Here is a 16,886-nt window from a genome sequence, read left to right on the forward strand (position 1 = left end):
GGAATAGGAGGCAAACTTTTGCAAGCAATTAAAGGTCTTTACATGGATAGTCAGGCAGTAGTTAGAGTTCATGGTAAACTGAGTTCATGGTTCAGAGTGGTTTCAAGGGTAAGACAAGGCTGCAACTTCTCTCCACTGTTGTTCATATTATTTATGGATCAATGTTGAAAACAATAGACTGGCTGGGTGAGATTAAGATATGTGAACACAGAGTAAGCAGTCTTGCATATGCGGATGACTTAGTTGTGATGGCAGATTCGATTGAAAGTTTGCAAAGTAATATTTCAGAGCTAGATCAGAAATGTAAGGACTATGGTATGAAGATTAGCATCTCCAATACGAAAGTAATGTCAGTGGGAAAGAGATGTAAATGGATTGAGTGCCAAATAGGAAGAACAAAGTTAGAACAGGTGGACAGTTTCAAGTACTTAGGATGCATATTCTCACAGGATGGCAACATAGTGAAAGAACTGGAAGCGAGGTGTAGCAAAGCTAATGCAGTGAGTGCTCAGCTATGATCTACCCTCCTCTGCAAGAAGGAAGTCAGTACCAAGACTAAGTTACCTGTGCACCGTTCAATCTTGCGACCAACTTTGTTGTATGGGAGCGAAAGCTGGGTGGATTCAGGTTACCTTATCAATAAGGTTGAGGTTACAGATATGAAAGTAGCTAGGATGATTGCAGGTACTAGTAGATGGGAACAATGGCAGGAGGGTGTCCACAATGACGATATCAAAGAAAAACTGGGAATGAACTGTATAGATGTAGCAGTCAGGGCGAACAGGCTTAGATGGTGGAGTCATGTTACACGCATGGGAGAAGCAAGGTTACCCAAGCGACTCATGGGTTCAGCAGTAGAGGGTAGGAGGAGTCGGGGCAGACCAAGGAGAAGGTATCTGGATTCGCTTAAGAATGATTTTAAAGTAATAGGCATAACATAAGAAGAGGCACCAATGTTAGCACTGAAGAGGGAGGAATTTTATAAGGGGGACTATGCTCCAGACTGAACGCTGAAAGGCATAATCAGTCTTAAATGATGATGATGATGAGGAGGAGGAGGAGGAGAAGAAGAAGAAATAAATACTTTGAGGTTCGCCGATGACATTGTAATTCTGTCGGAGACAGCAAAGGACCCAGATGAGCAGCTGAATGGAATGGACAGTGTTTTGAAAGGAGGATATAAGATGAATATCAACAAAAGCAAAACGAGGATACTGGAATGTAGTCGAATTAAATCAGGTGATGCTGCAGGTATTAGATTAGGAAATGAGACGCTTAAAGTAGTAAAGGAGTTTTGCTATTTTGGGAGCAAAATAACTGATGATGGTGGAAGTGGAGAGTATATAAAATGTAGACTGGCAATGGCAAGGAAAGCATTTCTGAAGAAGAGAAATTTGTTAACATCGAATATAGGTTAAGTGTCAGGAAGTCATTTCTGAAAGTATTTGTATGGAGTGTGGCCATGTATGGAAGTGAAACGTGGACGATAAATAGTTTGGACAAGAAGAGAATAGAAACTTTCAAAATGTGGTGATATAGAAGAATGCTGTAGATTAGATGGATAGATCACATAACTAATGAGGAGTTATTGAATAGAATTGGGGAGAAGAGGAGTTTGTGGCACACCTTGACTAGAAGAAGGGATCGGTTGGTAGGACATGTTCTGAGGCATCAAGGGACCACCAATTTAGCATTGGAGGGCAGCATGGCGGGTAAAAATTGTAGAGCGAGACCAAGAGATGAACACACTAAGCAGATCCAGAAGGATGTAGGTTGCAGTAGGTACCAGGAGAAGAAGAAACTGGCACAGGATAGAGTAGCATGGAGAGCTGCATCAAACCAGTCTCTGGACTGAAGACCACGACAACAACAACATAAAGTAACATAACATGTTTAACTTCTCCATGGAAATGAACAAAAGTGAAGGAGAATGTTGCCAGAGGCCTTCCAGTTGGTCATAGAAAGTTGGATATCACATGTCATAAGTTCATTGTGACTATAGAACCACGTGGGGCTTATCCTGCAATACAAGGTCATTGAAGGAACAGGAAAAGACAGCATGTGCAAATCAGAAAGCAGTTACAGTGCACTGCAGTGATGTTCTTGTTTAAAATATGGCCTGGAGACAACATGTGGATCACTTTCCATGGGGAAGAATCATTGGGAAACTTGAAGAAGGATGAAATATGATGAGTGTAGCCCAGGAGTTTGGTATTTGCACACAGCATTGTTTCATATACAAGGGGAGCATTCTGAACGACAGGCACTGTTGCCCAAAGAAGAAGTGGTGGCTAACCATGGTCAACTACAGTAGCAGATGACCACTACTTAGTGCAAAAAGCAGGAAGGGACCCACATCCAACAGTGGGTGCAGTTGCAACCAAATTTAGCAGAACTACAGTGCACATAGCTTCATACTTCACAGTGGCACAGTGATGGCATGGAGGTGATCTCTTTGCCCAATGATCAGTATGTTGGGTTACATTGACACCTGCACATTGGCGGCAATTGTGCAAAGAGCCTAGGGACAAGGGATGGCACCACATGCTCTTCTCAGATGAGCGCAGGTTGAGTCTGAGTAGTGATTCTGGACGTGACCTCATATGGCGAGAGGTGGGACCATGTAATGCACCCAAGAACATTATTGAACAAGATCGTTTTGGTGGTCCTGGTATTATGGTGCAGGTGTACTGACCTCCAAATCATTGAACATGGTACACTCACTGAACAACATTGTTGTAACACTGTACCATGGCAGTGTGCAACCGCATCAGACAGTACAGGTGCAAAAGCTCTTGCAGCAAAAGGATATTTGCCAAATGCACTGGCCTGCCCGATCCCCCAACCTAAATCTCATTGAACACATGCGAGATGCATGGGGAGTTGTATTGCAGCACATCCACATGCACCAGTGACCATCTAGTTGTCAACTGCAATGGTGGAGGATGAGAAGTCTGTACCAAAGGAACTCCATGCCAAGCGTGGTGTCAGCTTGGGAGCTTGTTGCAGAGCTTGCAGTGCAAACAATGTGTTAAGAACCATGTCCTGGTTTTTGTAATATCCAGGTCAACATCATAAATCATGCTGACTTCAGTATAAATATTGCCTTTGAATGAAAGTGTTATTTCTGTTTGTCTCATTGTGTATTTGTTTCAATTACCTTCTGTTCTCTGCTGTAGTAGTTATTTCAGGTATGGTCTAAGTTTCATTGAGCTGCAGTAGTTGTCAGTGCAGCATCATGTGAAAGTTACTTTTGTCCTTAACTTTTGCACACCAGTGTACAAAGCAACACCAACAAATTATTTTCTGAAACTGTAAAGTGAGAAGGGTGTTGACAGTACCATGATAAATGAAATATGTTTACTCTTGAGCTTTCAAAATTCTTGATACGCGCATTGGCAGCCATAGGCAACATGAGAAGAATAAAAGGTTTAAAAGTTTTTGGAACATTATTCCAGGAAAAACAGTGATCTTTATAATACAGATTATTTCAATACACACAGTTGTGATCATGTTTAAGATTTTGATTTTTAGATGACTGGTTTCAGTTTCCTAAGAAATCTTCAGATTTTATATTCCTTGATGACTGTAGGAACCATTGGTGTGGAGCAGGTGTGGAGAACACTGCTCATTGTTGCAGTGTTCTCAATGCTTGCACAGATGGACCTCCTCCACGCCAAAGGTTCCTGCGGTCATCAAGGAATGTTAGACCAGAAGATGATCTCTGTAGAAGATTGAAGTTAGTCCTCAAAAAGTAAAAATAAATGACTTGAATGTGACAATCACTGTTTTTACTGAAATAACTTATAATAGAAGGTTTACCAAAATAGGTCCAAGCATTATATTGAGTGAAGAAGGAGATGAAATATCCATACAGGAAGTCACAAGTAAGATTCCATCCTTTTTCAAAGCTCAATATTTAAAGTTTTTTTGCTTTTGTCATTCTTGTGGCAGCAGCCTCTATTTATCTCACTTTCTCTAATCCATAACTTCTTATAAAATGGTCCAGACAATTGTTCCCCCCTTATTTTAAGTGTATGCCCTTTTTTTTGTCTGTGTCATGCATAAAAGATTTTGTGCATTCTACAAATTTCAGCAGCAATAATGGTTCTGAAAAATTATTTGTACCTTAATCACCTTGTGTTGTCTTGTATTATATTGTGTTTATTGGTCCTGTTGTCTACAAAGCTGTTTATACATAAGACATTTGAAGTCAAGTTATAAGTATATATCTGCATGTTGTTTCTAGGCATACTTATTTAAGGTTACAATAATACAGAATGAGATTTTTCACTCTGCAGTGGAGTGTGCGCTGATATGAAACTTCCTGGCAGATTAAAATTGTGTGCCGAACCGAGACTCGAACTCGGGACCTTTGCCTTCTGCAGGCAAGTGCTCTATCACTGAGCTATCCAAGCACGACTCATGCCCCATCCTCACAGCTTTACTTCTGCCAGTACCTCGTCTGCTACAAATTTTACAGAAGCTCTCATGCGAACCTTGCAGAGCTAGCACTCCTGAAAGAAAAGTATTGCAGAGACATGGCTTTGCCACAACCTTGGGGATGTTTCCAGAATGAGATTTTCACTCTGCAGCAGAGTGTGCGCTGATATGAAACTTTGTGGCAGATTAAAACTTTGTGCTGGGCCGAGACTCGAACTCGGAACCTTTGCCTTTCGCGGGCAAGTGCTCTACACAGTTTTGATCTGCCAGGAAGTTTCATATCAGCGCACACTGCGCTGCAGAGTGAAAATCTCATTCTGTAAACATCCCTGAGGCTGTGGCAAAGCCATGTCTCTGCAATATCCTTTCTTTCAGTAGTGCTAGTTCTGCAAGGTTTGCAGGAGAGTTTCAGTAAAGTTAGGAAGGTAGGAGACGAGGTACTGGCAGAAGTAAAGCTGTGAGGACATGGCGTGAGGCGTGCTTGGATACTCAGTTGGTAGAGCACTTGCCCGCCAAAGGCAAAGGTCCCGAGTTCGAGTCTTGGTCCGGCACACAGTTTTAATCTGCCAGGAAGTTTTACAATAATACACTTTGTACGTAAGTATTAATATAGCACACTACGTAAATTTAAATGTTCTTCAATGGAGTAAAAGCATTGATGCTGTAAATACAACTTTAGAGATTTTCCAAAGGTTTTGACCTCAATAATAGCTTCCATGTTTTAAGGAAGTTTGTTATAAAACTTAACTCCCATGTGTCTTTTGACACAGAGCTGTGGTGATTTGCGTTACATGTAAGTTTCTGTTTTGTCTGGTAAAGTGATCATATATATCATAGTTATTTGCAGTCTGCAGTCCTTACCTATTACATTTATTTTAAAGAATAAAAGGGTTTCCATAATGCATACACATGGTAATGATGCCGGCCGGTGTGGCCGTGCGGTTAAAGGCGCTTCAGTCTGGAACCGCATGACCGCTACGGTCGCAGGTTCGAATCCTGCCTCGGGAATGGATGTGTGTGATGTCCTTAGGTTAGTTAGGTTTAAGTAGTTCTAAGTTCTAGGGGACTGATGACCACTGATGTTAAGTCCCATAGTGCTCAGAGCCATTTTTTTGGTAATGATGGACTACCAGAGTTCTTAAACAGAGATTTGCAAGAGTCTCTAGGCTTGCACCCAAGCAAGATTCTAATCGCATTTTTTTGTAATTTAAAATTGCTATTAGCTGTTTTAGAGTTTCTACATAAAGTGACCACATATCTAAGTCGAGAATGAAAGTAGGCATGATATGCATTCATTACCGTTTTCTCACTACAGCATGATTTTAGTGAGCAAAGAAGGTTACAAGTTTTGCTCAGTTCTGCATTGAGATATTCAATTTGCTTATTTCATTTTACATTGCTCTGCAGCCAAAGTCGTAAGAATATGGTTTCAGTATTGTTACCAACTAGTTCATCATTGATAGAAACCAATGGGATAAACATATCCTTGTTAGGAGCATTGTGGAATTTTAGTGCTTTTTTTTTTTTTTTTTTTTTTTTTTTTTTTTTTTTTTTTTCAAGCTGATTATTCTGCACCCAGCTGCTAAGTTGCAATGTGGCCATATTTACTGTCTGCTATAACTGTTCATTGCTATCTTCTAGTAGAATTGTGGTATCGTCGGCAAATATGATTGTTTTATGTGCATCAGCATTTAAGTTTAGATCATTTATGTACAGAAGGAACAGAAGGCATCCCATTACTGATCCTTGGGATACACCACATTTAATTTGTTTATAGTCAGATAAGTGTTTGGACACAGTTTTTAGTTTGACATTTGTGTGCTTGATGAAAACTGTGTGCTTACGATTACCCAGAAAGGAACTGATCCAGTTCTTGGGCAGACCTCGAATACTATATCTTTCAAGCTTTGATAGCAGAATTTTATGATCCATTGTGCTACAAGCTTTTGACAGGTCGATAAATACTCCTGTTGATCCCTGTTTTTTGTCCATCAGATTTAGAATGGAATTGATGCACTCATCAATACCAGTTGTCGTTGACCTCTTATCTCCGAATCCATGTTGTTCATTACATAGGATGTTGTTTTTATTTGTAAATTTCATAAGTTCACCTTAAATAACTTTTTCTAATACTTTTAGGATGCAGGAGGAAACTTTTATGGGTCTATAGTTTTTCGCATTTTCTTTCTCACCTCTTTTATATTCTGGAATAACTTTTGATATTTTCAACACATCAGGAAAAGTGCCTGCTTGAAGTGAGCAGTCACATAAGTGTGTGAGTATTTCAATTAGGTCTGATGTACTCTACTGGTGTCTTGGTTTATCTGCTTGATGGCCTAAGGAGCTATCAACTGACAGTCCACAACTACTTATTCCTAAATCATCTCTTTTGTCATGCATTTCCACCATTTTTCCAGACACTGTACCATCAACTTGAGGTAGAAAATCATAAATTAATAAGAAGATAAACCTGTAATACACAATCAATAGCACGTCTGAAATCCTGCTACTTGCTTTGTTTCGCAAGTTGCTTAGTTGTGTACACATATGCACAACAGCCTTTTGTTATTCAGAACAAAATCTCAAAAAATCTAAAATGCTGTTTACAGTCCTCTGCATTAATGTAAAATATGATTTGAAACCATTTATATGCTCTGAAAGCTGCATAAGGTTGGTTGCTATAGTGCCAGCAGATAGTCTTCACTTACCCACTGATACTTGTACATGTCTCGATGTTTTGACTTGACGTTGGAAGTTAGGCTTGGCGTTTAATGCAAGTCACGCTATTCGCATCACAAATACACTGCCCATTGCAGCTGCTTGGCCACTGGTGTTGTAGTTGAATGACACACCACATGATGAAGTTACTGTCATTTGGCATGGCAGTTGTAGTTTGCCTGTTAGACACTCAGTGGTTGAGGTTATCCATTCAGCTACCAGGTGATGCAACTGTTTCATTTGACGTTCCACCTGTAGTTGGCAAAGTCAGCTCTTAGTGTTACATATTTTGTCAAGCAGTGATGCTGCTATTGCAGTTTGGTGTGGTTCATCTGTGTACAGTAGGTTTTTTGTCGATGTTAGATCCAGAGGCATATAGAAGTACTTAGCTACTCCCTATTCTTTGGCTCTACTTCTTAGTGTATCTGTGTGATGTCATTCATCAATTGTGTCATTGTCAGAATGTGTACATACAGTAAAGTTTATGAGTACATGTGAAATCAGCTGACTTAAACAGTTCAAAAAGCAATTTGTGCTTAAAATCACTGGGAAACACATATTTCTGTTAAGTTTGTGGCACATATTTGACCTGTTTCGATGCAGTAATATTCACATGTGTTTTTCCTTAGCAGCTGAATTTCACAGTTTTGTGGATTTTAATATTCAGACTTCCATATAGAGTTCATTTCTGTGCTATTACTGTTTGATGTTGTGAAAACAAGTTTATTCGTGATATACACAATATAAGTACCATGTATTATTGCTAATGTAATCCAGTCTATACTGTTCCTTCCTGTGATTTTTGGATCCCAGAATTGCATTGTATCACACCTCCCAGGGTTTAACATCATTACTGTCCAATCTGAATAACTAGTTCTAGGCACAGTAGCCAAAATGTGACACCCCAGTGTAAATTTTGATCCTTAAAGTCTGGGATAATGTAGCAGCCTGATCTTTGACCTGTTTGACCATGGCCTAATGGTTAAGGAAGGTCTGGAGATCCTGCATTGAGTGTAGCTGCTTAATGTATTAGGAGATACAGGTTCTGCAGTAATCAAGGTCATCATAAGTTTGCACTAAGTAAAGGAATATATTTTCATCACACACAGTGGGAGACAGGTGCCATATTCATCTTAAACATCTGTTCACACCTAATCTCAATGCCAGTTCAATACATCAAAATATCATCACATATTATTATAGTAATGTGCTCATGTGGTTCCCGCATCAATGCATTTGCTGGTGCAGTTGTTAGCGAGGATATGGAGCAAATGTGACACAATCACAGACAACTGGATACTGTAGCATACATTCCTAACAGGGACGGTGCATCTCTCTGTATTTACTTATGATGAGTACAATTTGGTTCACACTTATATATGACAGTCCTTCACAGCAGAATATTGCTTGTACCTATCTATAGTAAAGTTTTGAGAGTTCAAGTCTGCCCAGGGAAAATGTAGATATATACTTGTCATGTTGAATTGCACTTCTTCTTTGTCTCACCACAGTCACTATATAATACATTCATTCTACACCATTATGCATCGCTACTACGAATAATTATACCTCATTGCTTTAATATTATATAATGGATGGTTCATAGATACTTTGTCGATTGACGAAATCTACTGCACCTATGCATAGCAAGTTGCAGTATGTCATTTAAAATTGAAGTAATTACTGAATAAAACAAGTTTTTCTAATTTTTACAAATTTTGTTAATGTCCAACCTAACAAGGTGTTCCATCAAAGTGTTCTGTTAAATCAAAATTTTAGGAACCCTTGACACAGAGGAAAGGTGGCCCAAATTTAGAAGAGTTATTGGGCATGCAATGAATAGATATGTACCTAGTAGAACTGTTCACAATGAAACAGACAGCCCTAGATGCACAGTCCCTGTAAAGAATATTCTAAAGAAACAACAGGTACTGCAGAATAAATATCAAACAAAGTTTAGGGCTACAGGCAGAGCGATGTTGAAGGAAATGTATTTGACCATCAAAAGCATGATGGGTGAAGTCTTCAATATTGCACTGCAGCAGAATTTTATTGAAACACATTATACTATAACCAAACACATTCTGATCCTACGGTAATGATATCTTTGGCACCAAAGTTGGTTTCCACTCTCATAGTTGGCACAAGAACGGAAACTGAGGGGAGCAGAGCAAGAGCAAAAATTCCAAACTTCATTTTCAAATGGTCCTTTACAAAGCAAGGTAGGGAAGTACTACTCCATTTTAATTATCATATCACTACACATATAACTGATATGGATGTCAGTATCAATGACATTGAGCAACAAAGCAAATCTTGATAACTGAACCAAGACCACAGGGCTCGATGAAATCCCTGGTTCTGTGCTACAGAATTTACATCCAAAATATCCCACACATCAATGGAACCAAAAACTGTGCCCACTGGTTGGAAGACAGCAATTGTCACATCTGTCTACAAGAAGGAATGCACAAGTAATTCGCAAAATTACTGTCCAACATCAATGATGTTTATCTGTTGCAGAATCTTAGAACATAATTTGGATTCATACATAACGAGGTATCTCTAATTGAATGATCTGCATGCCAACCAAGATAGATCCTGAAAACATGGATCATATGAAATCCAGTTCACATGAGGCCTTGAAATTCGTGGATCAAGGCAATGAAGTGGATACAGTATTTCTTAACTTCTGAAAATAACTGGACTAAGTACCACACGAACACTTATTAATTGAAGTACAATCATGTGGGTCATTAAATAAAATATGTGTTTGGATTTATGTTTTGTTTATGTGTAGCAACAGATGCAGACATGCTCCAATGTACATGGACCCTTACTGTACATGTTGTACATTAATGATTGAGCGAATAGTGTTAATAGTAACATCGAAATTTTTGCAGATGGTGCAGTTACCTTTAGTGAAGTATTATCTGAATAAAGCTGCTCAGATTTTCAATTACATCCTACTAAGCTTTCAAAGGTTGCAGAAATTTGCAATTTGCGTTAAAAATCAGATACAAAATAATTCACAGTTGGGATCAGTCAACTCATAAAAACACCTGGATTAAACAATTTGTGGGGATATGAAATAGAATGATCACATAGGCTCATTTTGTAGGCAAAGCATTTGGCACCCTTCATTTCATTAATACGATGCAGGGAAAAATCAGTTTGCATAGAAAATTGCTTCCTAAACACTTCTATGGCTCTTCCTAGAACATTGCTCAAGTATGTGGAACCTTTACCAAATTAGATTAACAGGTAATATTGAACATATACAAAGAAGGGCAGCACGAATGATCACAGGTTTCTTTTACCCATGGGAGTACGTCACAGATCTGCTGAAATACCTGAGCTAGCAGATGCTTGAAGATATATGCTACCTATTTTGTGAAACTACATTACAATTTTCAAGAATCAGTATGAAGTGAGGAATCTAAGAATTACTTTGTATTGCTCCCACAGGAATTCTGAATACAAGCTGAGGCTAACTGCATTGTGCGCAGACGCATTTAACCATCATTCATGTTGCAGTCCATAACAAATAGAAGCAGAATAAACCCTAAGACCTGGTAAAATAGTAAGCAGCGTGTGCCATGCTCAGTCCAACAGGAAGCAGCCTGTGCCATGCGTATAACAATGGTTTCCAGGGTGTAGATGTAAATTTAGATATAAAAGAGTGTTACGATGAAGGTTTAATTGTGTTTGTCACAATTAAATAATTATCAGATTCAAGTTATGGAGAGTAGTACTTGCAGATAATTGCGATAGGAAAGATCACAAAATGTAAGAAAAAACACACAGTGTTTAGCTGTATAAATTCTTTGTGTTACAACTGATGTATGGAGAAGTGAGAAATGAAACATGAAATGTCATATAAAAACAATAAAAACTGAATATGTGAAAAAAGAAATAAATTTATCACTTCTTTTTAACCGTGATTCATATCTGAAGCTGTTAACTTGTGCTCGTACAGTGACTCCTGACGCAGGAGTTGCTGGTTTGAATCCCAAAAGTGTGGGAATTTCTGTCACTAGTATTTGGCCAACAAGGTGAACATTAGTCTACTCATAATCAGAAATATGAGCAATGTTCCACAGTGTCTCAGAGAGTGAAGATGTGTGACATTGGTGATGGTGAGCCAGAACCAGAACCAGTCATTGGTGAAGAAATTGAACTCACTCACTCCACTATCCCAGGCAGCGTTACCACACAACGTTCAAGTCTTGTTACTGACTTATTCATTTTCATTGATTTTAATGTAGGAATATAGGGCACTTACAGTGGAACGTGGGATATTCTAAAGCACCTCTGAATCTTATGCTTTCACAAATTCATCACATACAGATAGTACTGTAATGTGCTTTCATCAAGAAGATGAAATAAATTATCAGTTGTATTTGAAATGATGCTCAAGAAGAAATCAGAAGCTCGCTAACCAGGTACCTGCCCAGGAACTAGAAAGAATAAAATTCCTGCATTGTCATTCCATTAGATTTTGTTTCTAAGTAGTTGACATTCTCAAAATGTGCAGCTGGCACATAGATGTACCCAGTTTTGCTGGTTACCTATTTCCTCTGTGGTGACCATGTTTTACAAAATCTAAAAATAACATAGCTGTTTGTATAGTCCCAGATACTAAATGAAGGTGAATTGGTTTGGGTTCAGGAAGTTCACTGAAATCACAAAAACAGAATTAGTTTGAAAACTGAAGCAGCTTATTATTTTCACTGCAAGTTATAACCTAATCTTGGAAACTGAATCTTCTTTCTATTATTATATTATGTATTATTTAGCTAACAGTACCAAGCTAGTTAAGATTTTCAGGCATTTGACACCTATGTCTGGCTGTCAAATTGAACTCAAATTGTTTCACTGTCAATTAAATCTCTGCTGCACGGTTCTTATTTCATTGTGATATCTGCATCAGAAAGACCCAAACAGTTTCAACATGTATGCATGAAAAACTTCAGCATTAAACACCTTTCTGCAGTAGCCCTAAAATATTATTCAGCTATTTCTACACTGTAGGGAGTGCAAAGCACTAACTAGGATTGTTTTCAAAAGGATAAATGATGTTATCTCCTTGAACAAAAATCTGGCGAATGAAAGGATGAATCTTTAAAACAGAGAAGGCAGAATTGTCATTTGAAGCAACTAGGCAGCTGGTGATAATTTGATTTCCAGGAGACTGTTTTGGATTATTTCTGTGATTTATTGTGTGAACACAATTGAGTTAAAACTTTGAAAGTCATATTTCCTGAGAGGAAGTTTGTAAGAAAACATGGCTTTTTCTGGTAATTCTTATGGAAAGACAAACTTTAGTCTCCAGCACATATTGTTGCAAGTACAGTTGCTTCTCCAGTGTCACATATTTTGAATAATTGGTAGCATGGGTGGGTGGCACATGAAGTATTTTTGTTTGCTAATTTTCTTAAACTGACAATAATGGTCTCTTAATAATCACTTCTTTTTACAGTTGTTTGTGTATTTGTTTGCACCAATCTGTCACAACTTGAAGGAGTCAGATTTCCAAAATTTTAGACTGGAAAATGGATTGAAAATGTGGCAAGCACTTTGGGATTATCAGCATCCAGATACAGCATGCTTCACAGCTCATGTGAAACCTAAACCTCGTTCTCTCTGGGCAAAGATGGTTCGAGGTCCGCAGCCACAATTTGGAGATGTCTTTCTTGGACGAAAATGTAAATATTTCAAATTATAGGCATGAGGGTGTAATGTATTTTATGTTGTTGAAGTTGGATTAATTGTTACTTGATAGTAAAAAGCAGGACTGTTTATTTGTGAAAATATATTTCTTGGCAGAGCTTGTGTAAACTGTAATATTCAGAAGCACTGAAAGTTCTGTTGCATTGTTAAAATCAAACAAAATCAAAATAATTTACTGCACAGTGGAGTAGATGGTAACACTTCAGTCCACTTGAATAACAGGTTCCTACTGCCTACATTTGCCATGCAATCCATGCATGTAACAGTCAAGTATGAATTCTTAGTTTATGTAATGTGAAGTTAGTGAGGAGAAACCTGTATTATAGTATCATCTTATTTTAGGGAAAGGTTCAAATGAAGAAGGAGGATTTCAAGGAGCAGAGAGTCCTCCAAGTCAGTCGGTCAGTGTATCAGGATGTGAACCAACAGGTGCTGTAAGAATGGAAGGAAAATCTGTTGATGAGGAAGTAAGTGTATTTATTACATTCTCTGCTACCTTTGTGTGTTTGTGTGTGTGTTTTTGATAATATCGTTAATTCCTTCAGTTGTAGCAGGATAGATAATTACATCAATGGCTGTTTGACAATATATCAGTATTTAAATTTTCAGCAATGTGAGAAAAGAAAAGACATTCTTTTACTGCTCACAATGTGTCAGACAGCAGATGGACACACAAGCAAGGTCCTTATACTATTGATCATCAGCTAGTACATTGAATAAAAAAACTTCTGCTTCCTCTGTTACATTCAGTTTTCCAATTTCTAGTTTAATATCTCTGTGATATGTATCATTTAACATAGTTACCAATTTTTTGTAATAATAAATGTCTGTTTACCATGAGCATTGTTACTTATCATGCAGCAGACAGCCAGTTCACACAACAGTTTCAGAGCCGAACACATTTTATTCCCAAGTTACTTACTGAAATAGAAAACATATTTCAAACATTTTTAGCTCTGTTTGTAAGGTTTCTACCATATGAAAAATTGATAGCATTTCTAAAGTTTTTCATAATGGACTCTTTATATTGGATAATCTGCTTCGTCTTGAACAACTAGCTGTTAGCAGGTGAGTAATGAGTGGATAATAAGGAGAAATGTTTCAAGAGATAGATTCTTAGGCTCTAGAAGATCCATGCAAAGATCATTGTCTGGGGTGTGAACCAGGATCATATCTCAAATCAGTGATGCAGTATTGGTTTGTTTGCACTTGGAGATCCAGCACTGGAAACTAAAATCTCTGCAGAGGCCTTGAAGCTGGTCAGTCCCTTCCTTATATGATTGACTGATCTGTTTGTGGTAACTGAACAACTTACATTATGCTGCGACAACATGGACTTGTGGGTCAAAGTATTCCAACAGACTAGTATTCAGTTGCTCATAAGGAAGTGCATGTGGTTCTGATTCAGGGTTAAACTGTTGGAGGAAGTGAAAGATCTCCAGCCTGACATATACAAGGAAGTACATGCTGCTGTTCAGCCCTTATGATTTCATGGACAAGGAAATATTGTTCCAGATGGGCAGTGTAGTTCGCCCATAATTCAACCTTTTTATCATACGGTTGAATTGCAGGTTGCTCTGACCAAAGACCAGAGATGGTGGAGGAGAGAATCAGCAGATTGGTGAGGCCGAGCAAGGGGGACAGGGTGCCAATAGAGATACATTCAGACAATAGCTCCACTTTCTGCTGTATCTGCTGAACAACATGTAGTACATTCTTAGAGTTATATAGAGTTTCTGCTATAATAGGCATGTGGAAAACCCTCCGTCAAACTACAATCATTCACTTCAGCTACAATTGAAGGGTCAAGGAATAGACAGTCTCAGTTGCAAAATGGTTTTGTGTTTACTTAATTTGTGACATGTTTCACTCTCACAGAGCATCATGGGACATCAGGTAATAACACTCAATGACCACTGTCTAGGGTAAAGAAATTCTCGCCTTCTCCAGAATGCCATGTCATCCAGTAAAATTTACAGGACCCAACCACCAGATAAAAAAACTCAAGGACTACTGTCAAGAGTACAGAACATCCTGCAATCACCAAATATGTCACATTATCCAATAAAATATACAGGACATATTCACCTTTGTTTACACATCCTCACTCTTAACACGATGCGGGGCATGTGTACAACTTAGGCCAGGTCTATAAACTGTCCTTGTGGCACACATTTACTGCTCCTACTACAATTGAAGGGTTTTACTTTGTGACAAGAAAGCATAGTCCAAGGTGTAACAAGTTTATTGAACAAAATAGAACTCTGGTTAGATGGTAGGGACTTAAAAAGCAAGAATACCGTAACAGGCATAACACAACAGGTACAAAATATCTGTGGATCACAAGAAGGCCACACTGGCACTGAAAGCTGAGAGCACTGAGCAGGACTACATTCACTGAGAAAAACACTGCCTGGAGCCAAATCAGGAGTGAGCACTTGCTGGACACTTAAGTTCAGCAGAGATCACTTTCTGGATGTTAAGTTTGTGGCTGGTAGGTCAGAGTATGAGGACGACAACTGTCCAGGTTTTAGGTTCAATGAGAGAGCATTGAGAGCTGAGGTCAAAAGTGTGAGAATTTCCTATTCAGAATAATATCACCAATGATGAACACACTGTGCTGCTGCAGAAGCTAATGTTCCTGGAATTCAACTAGCATCATAATCCAGGAGAGAAACCAATGATGTCTTATGGTAGCAGCAGTTATCTCTAGCAATTGACTTTGACTGTTTGATGGGGTGAGTAACATCCGTCACCTGGACCGGGGAAGGCTCTCAAAGCCTGAATGACTTGTGCTGTCCTGTCACTGGCTCGTATACCTGTCTGTGGTGGAATGCTGTGGGAACTATTTCACTCTCACAGGGTGCACAAACACAAGTAGGTACTGTGTTGGAGGTGCCCTCTGTAGGTCATCGCCAGTTTGAGACCTGCCATAACACTGCCATGTCACACTTGCAATGCCAAGGAATGCATGGCCAGTGGTGGCCACCTGCATGATAGAGTTCCTCAAAGTTTTACCAGTCTATTAGATGTGAGCCTCTGATATGACAGGTTTTAGGTCTAACAGGGTGTATATACCACAGGACAACTGGGAAATCCAGGAAAAACCTGAGAATTTTTTGTCTGGGAGAAAACCAGGAAAAACCCAGGAACTTTTTAGATTTCTGGGAATTTTTCATTGTTTTAGTTTTCAGTTAAATATTGTAATTTTCAGTGGTGAGAACTGACACTCAAATAATAAATTTTGCTTTATCCCACTACTGCAAGTAATAGGGCAGTAATAAAATGTCCAGAGAGAAAAATACCAAAATAAAACTTAGCTTATAAAGAAAATGCATTATTTCCAACGACAAAACACAGTGCGCACACGCACACACACACACACACACACACACACACACACACACACACACACACACACACACACACACATGCGTCTTCCGATAGCAAAATGTGTCAAGGGCTTTAGAACAAAGACTATGCAACACGTCGTAACAAACTGCTCTTGATGAGCATGACATTAGATTCATTTGAGCATTTGCCAGTGGGCTCATGCGCAAGTGCAGGTGAGTCACGAATGAGCAGTGTCCTCACCCACTTCTGGCTACTTGAAGAGTAGCTGTTAGCGGTATACGCAGCAAGCAGCCAGCTGCAATCCAGAAAAATTTCCTGGCGTGTCCAAGCTGCCAGATTCACGCTTGTGCAGAGCAGTCTGATTTGTGGAGAAGGGGGGGGGGGGGGGGTATTGTCTCCACCATGTGACCCATGTTTTGCTGTTTTCTCTTCATTTACAGCTGTCACATCAAATGAAAACAAAACATATATCTAAAAACAAAGATGATGTAACTTACCAAACGAAAGCGTTGGTATGTTGATAGAGACACTAACAAACACAAACACACACACAAAATTCAATCTTTCGCAACCCACGGTTGCTTCATCAGGAAAGAGGGACGGAGAGGGAAAGACAAAAGGATGTGGGTTTTAAGGGA

General features: G+C 38.9%; 1 protein-coding gene across 1 annotated transcript in view; it reads left to right on the plus strand.

The window, feature by feature from the left end:
* Positions 1–16,886, plus strand: part of LOC126092046 (protein unc-80 homolog) — a 1,190,994-nt gene that overhangs the window by 361,949 nt on the left and 812,159 nt on the right. The window contains exons 8-9 of the mRNA XM_049907452.1: positions 12,644–12,869; positions 13,237–13,361. Coding sequence (XP_049763409.1) covers positions 12,644–12,869; positions 13,237–13,361 — 351 coding nt within the window. The remainder of the gene's footprint in view (positions 1–12,643; positions 12,870–13,236; positions 13,362–16,886) is intronic.

Source organism: Schistocerca cancellata, chromosome 7 (assembly GCF_023864275.1).
Source record: "Schistocerca cancellata isolate TAMUIC-IGC-003103 chromosome 7, iqSchCanc2.1, whole genome shotgun sequence".
NCBI classification, from domain to species: domain Eukaryota; kingdom Metazoa; phylum Arthropoda; class Insecta; order Orthoptera; family Acrididae; genus Schistocerca; species Schistocerca cancellata.